The following is a 5,141-nucleotide window of genomic DNA, read 5'->3' as shown; positions in this document are numbered from 1 at the left end:
GTATATTCAGTCGGAGCCCTGTTTTCTCTACTTCTGCTTCAATATCAAACCCCTTATCTGCCATAATTCCATCTCCCTCCTCCAGATAACCAATCTCAAGAAGATCAATCAGTGTTGACTGAAAACCTGACTGCTTAAATATTTCTTTGTCTGACATTGCCCCTGAGAACAGCATAGAAATAAAAATAACTGAGCCTCTCGGATCTACAGCCACTAATGCCTTCAATGTGTTAGTGGACTTGTAATTGCTGTACGTTTGAGTTTGGGTATTTAGTGAAGATGGTTTTTCAATTCTAATTTCTGTGCAGTCAACAATAGGAAATGTACTTGGAAAATCTTTCCTATAGTCCTCTGGCATCCTTTCAAACAAGACATCTCTGTGGGGCCAGATGCTTACCTCCCCAAACCTGAGAAACATGTAATTTATCCAGGAATTGAAGATAACACCTGCAACTTGCTGAGTAATTGCAAATCTAAAAGCCAAATCCTGCAAGTGAAAATTATTCCTCAGTTTGCAAAGCATCAAAAACAACTGATTTTCAAGGGAAAGTTTCCTAATTTTGGACAATTTTCCTTTCCCAAGATACCTAAGAGGACATGATTGAGGATCTGGAACTAAATACCTAAATATGGCAATGAAGGTTTCTTTGTTAAAGCCTGTGTAGTACTTGATAAGCTTAGCATCTTCCAACATAACATCAATTGAAAAAGTAAATGTTTTTTGCCTTTTTTAAATGTTCACATTCCTCTTCAGTATCTTTCAGCTTTATCTTGACATCTATAAGCTCCAAACTGCATTTTGACAGATCTCTCTTCAGGCTCTCATTCTCTGCAATAAGTACTATCATATCCATTGGGTCGATCCCTGAAACATTTAAAAAGTAAAAGGAAATCAATTCTGCCAAATACAAATTGATGTTATAATGTAATGACAAATAAATATTGTTAATTTGATCTCATGTCAGTTTGCTCTTTATTTCAGGCAAAGTTTTTTGAGACTGAGCCAATAAAATCTGTTGGCACTAGATGTGGCAATCTAGCTTTTCCCCAGGCCGCCACAGTGACCCTTGGAGCAGAGTACCACATCGAGGATATGACACAGGAGCAATGTGAACAGTTAGAGCAACTAACAAGGGACCAGACCAACAGTCAGATGTGGTTTCAAGCCAGGAAACACAGGCTGACAGCATCCACATTTGGGTTCATACTCAAAAGAAAAACCATCACAGAAAAGTTCATCAACAACATCATAAATGAAAAGGCTTTCACATCTGCTGCAACCAGCTATGGTAAAAGTAATGAAAGACAAGCTATTGAAAAATACATTAAGCAGTCAGGTAATCATGTTCATGATTGTGGTCTTGTAGTGAACAGAAAGTTTCCATTTCTAGGAGCTACACCAGATGGGAAGGTGTGTGAAGATGGTATTACAGGCATCATAGAAGTAAAATGTCCATACTCAGCCCGAGACATGTCCATTAGTGATGCCTGCTGTTTATTGCCAAAGTTCTGCTTGCAAAATACAGATGGGATAATTTCAATCAAGAAAGCTCCCCATTATCATGAATATTTTTATCAAGTTCAAGGACAACTCATGATTTCAGGTGCTGCCTTTTGTGACTTTGTTGTTTTCACTAAAAAAAGACCTTTTCATACAAAGATTTTTTCCTCTTCCTGTGTTTATGCAACAAATGTTGGATGAATTGAGTGCTTTTTACTTTCAGCATGTTAAACCAGTACTGTGTTTGCCAAGTTCTCATAATGTGTGTACACTTACAGCATGAGTCAGTCTGACAATCAGTTGTCACGGTTGAACTTGTATGCACAGCAGTGGCAGTTGGTAAAGATGGGTTGTCAGATTTAGCTATCTTTTCTGTTGGCTCCAATCTGCAACAATATTTGAAACTATAAACTTTTACAAAGTTACTATTGATTGTTGTTTGAGAAGATAAAATTAAACCAATATCAAATATTTGTGTGTCTGTTATTTGAGTTCATACAGTATAATGTGCATGAGTGTCATATAACAATGTTTAATAGCAAAAGAGGATAAAGTGTGACCCATATAGGTGCTGACTGGATGCATACATTACCTTATCAAACAATTTCACATCATACTGGGTGTTAACGAGAACTAAAGACACTCAACAAATCTAATAAATTTCCCCGTGTGCTATCTCAACTTGTATTACCTTCCAATCTCTCCAACTTTTTTGCTAACACTGAATTTTCACATTAGCCAATATAGTTATCAAACTTTTATTAAATGAACAAACAATTTAAAGAACAAAAGCCATACCTACCTACCCTATTTATTGTTTGTTACATGCAGAACTCATTTATTTATACAATCTCTCCAACTTTTTTGCTAACACTGAATTTTCACATTAGCCAATATAGTTATCAAAATTTTATTAAATGAACAAACAATTTAAAGAACAAAAGCCATACCTACCTACCCTATTTAGTGTTTGTTACATGCAGAACTCATTTATTTTTATTTCATCCAAATTAACAACACACATTTTCCCTGGGCAGTATTCATTACAAGATGAGAAAATCTTATTTATGAACTTATGTGAACAAGATGGAACAACTGAATCAACTGTAGAAATTTTACAAAGTATTTGATCATGTAAATGGATAATCAACTTGTAAAGTACCAATCAATGGCTTCTTACAGTGTACACAAACCTCTGAGTTCCATCATGGGTGGGCTTTCTTTTTGTAGGGGGCTTCCTACTCAGTCCAGCCTTGTCAAAGTGATTGGCAGGTAATGGGTCTGGATGTTGCTCACATGGAAAATTGTTGACGAAGTGCTGAAAATCAAATTTAACACAATAACCTCTATTATGTGGATAAACCGATGTATAATGTATATAAACACAATGAATTCAAAAGTTTTCAATAAGTTTGTGAAATCTTTATATACATAGATCTATATGTATATATACATATATATATGTTCGACGATTACCAACCCAGGTAATTTATATTCACTACTTGGCCAATGGTAATAGGAAAACTGATCGCTGCCAAACAAAACTTAATGACGTATCCATCTATAAAATTGATTAAATGTACGGGAAATGTACCTTTGTGCAAACATATCTATTGCAGTTGATGTTTGACGGATTGAGCTGATTATGCGGTCGTCCACAAAGTTTTATCCACCGTAGGCACTTCTCGTAGTCAGTCTTCGGTTTTGGAAACGGTATGAACTTGACACCGCCTCCTAGTCGTTCAGGGTACCTGTCATCACTATTGCACAGACCGTGACTGCACCTCTTTACCATTTTTTCTGGATAAGTTGGCCGATAGAACGATTGCGTAAAGCGCGCCAGCCAAACTTAGACAAGCTTGTTTGTCTAAGGAAGTGACTGCAGTCAAAGTATGCGTGCGCATACTGTCAGAGCGACTCGCTGATTGGTCAAGTCAGCTGTCAATAAAATTCGACGGAGAGGTCAATTGACGTTGACGTCTGTGTAATTGAGTCAGAATCGACCCGCAGTATGGCCGTCGTGCTTGAAGGTGAGCAGTTCTCAGACGGTTTCGAACAGTTTGCGCACTCAGTCTACCCCTAAACAGTTCATTTCTGGTTGATGTAGCCGCCAAAAATCGGCTACGGAGGTGACGTAAGACAACCTGACGATCCTCTGCATGTGACGTCACACGTGGTCGACCTGGCCGAGGGCGATCAGCGGTGGTACCCGTTTGCTGTAGACGCGTCTGTAAATCATAAACAGTCCGTCGACTACAACCCATCGTCCTTGCGACTTCAGCTACGGGCGTTCCCGTCTGCAACATGCCGATGGCACGTGCACGTTGCACATTTGAAAGGCGTGGCATGACAAATGGCCGTAAAGACTTTTGTTTTCTTGTGTTTTTCTTTTTTTGTTAATGACTGCTAACAAGTATGGCTGAAAACACGTGCGGTATTATGGCTACGTGACCAGTTTCACGTGAAAAACCACTTTTGCCACTATAGTGCTGTGCACATGATTTTGATCGATTCACCTGCACCAAAACGGGTGTTATCTGAAGACAATACGTGGCCATTTAAGAATTGACCTTCACTTTGTGTGAGTTCATTGGAGTATGAACCTTCATAGAGTGAGGGCCAAACTGTATGAACGTCGGAGCTTGCGACGACGTACATACAATGTTTGGCCTTTTCTAAAAAAAATTATCACAATTTCTTACCTCAAAGGATGTAGGCAGAGATCTAAACTCAATTATATTTAGTACGCGTGAGTTCATGTTTACACTGACAGCCATACAACAACCAGCTAAATCGCGGAGTAAAATAGTTCCTCAAAATGAGAGGTGAAATGGGCGTATGGATGCACAACTTGCTCTTCATGAACATCTTACGCAGCACATGTGTTCAAATCATATCCTCATTAGTTGAGAAAGGTGTGTTGATTTGATTTAAACATATTTATTCACAAGGAGTGAACGGGATTGGGGGACAAGTTCTTCCAACTTAGAATGCCCTCTCCCTGGTATTTACAAAATATTCACAATTTCAAATTCAATATATATGCATAAAACATAAAACACTATAGATGAGAGAGAGAGAGAGGGAGAGAGAGAGAGAGAGAGAGAGAGAGAGAGAGAGAGAGAGAGAGTAACATTATTGAATGAACAGTTCTTTACACGAATCTTTTAGTTGTACATATATAATGTTGTACTGCCTTAAATATAGCTTCATTTTCTGTAACAACGTGATCTGCATTGCCGTGTAACAGTAAGTGTACATCAATAGGTATGTTATGAACAATATTTTTAAGGCTGTTTAACATAATTTCACGCTGATGACTAAACAATGGACATTCGATGAGATAATGATATGCATTTTCACATGTATTCGAACATGTACAGTTCGGGTGATCTTTTATACCAATTCTATATAAATCATAGTTCAACTGACTGCACATGTATCTCAGTTTTGTGTGTAAGATATTATATTTTCTTTTTCCATAAGCGAAGTACGCAGGTGACGTGGGGTTGTGCTTTTGTAGCGAATTTTTAAAACAAGAAATCGTAGAATTTCGATCTGATAACGGAATAGAGTTCCACAATCGGATAGACGATGGGTAAAAGGATTCACACGAATGTCTTAGTCTTGTGAGAGGAAC

General features: G+C 37.9%; 1 protein-coding gene across 2 annotated transcripts; it reads right to left on the bottom strand.

Annotated features, from left to right (window-relative positions):
- Positions 1-206: 206 nt before the first annotated feature.
- On the bottom strand, positions 207-3,465 carry LOC124121623. 2 transcript variants are annotated; one of them, XM_048382429.1, is made up of 4 exons: positions 3,096-3,465; positions 2,695-2,819; positions 1,778-1,887; positions 207-865 (listed from the first exon to the last, which is right to left on the bottom strand). In XM_048382429.1, the coding sequence occupies exons 1-4, from the start codon at positions 3,294-3,296 to the stop codon at positions 699-701; spliced, it is 603 nt and encodes a 200-aa protein (XP_048238386.1). In that variant the 5' UTR covers positions 3,297-3,465; the 3' UTR covers positions 207-698. The 2 variants fall into 2 exon arrangements, 1 of the variants encoding a protein (XP_048238386.1); XR_007218128.1 differs by lacking the exon at positions 207-865 and having other exon boundaries at positions 1,840-1,887; positions 2,682-3,465.
- Positions 3,466-5,141: the final 1,676 nt, after the last annotated feature.

Source organism: Haliotis rufescens, unplaced genomic scaffold (genome assembly GCF_023055435.1).
Source record: "Haliotis rufescens isolate VD_foot unplaced genomic scaffold, xgHalRufe1.0.p SCAF_4, whole genome shotgun sequence".
NCBI classification, from domain to species: Eukaryota; Metazoa; Mollusca; class Gastropoda; order Lepetellida; family Haliotidae; genus Haliotis; species Haliotis rufescens.
This window is presented reverse-complemented; position numbering and strand designations above follow the sequence as displayed.

Coding starts and splice junctions, on each gene's coding strand:
- LOC124121623 (XM_048382429.1), bottom strand. CDS start 3,296: ATGGTAAAGAGGTGCAGTCACGGTCTGTGCAATAGTGATGACAGGTAC. Junction 2,820..3,095: donor ATAGATATGTTTGCACAAAG/GTACATTTCCCG, acceptor TTTGATTTTCAG/CACTTCGTCAACAATTTTCC. Junction 866..1,777: donor TTGTCAGACTGACTCATGCT/GTAAGTGTACAC, acceptor TAAATGTTTCAG/GGATCGACCCAATGGATATG.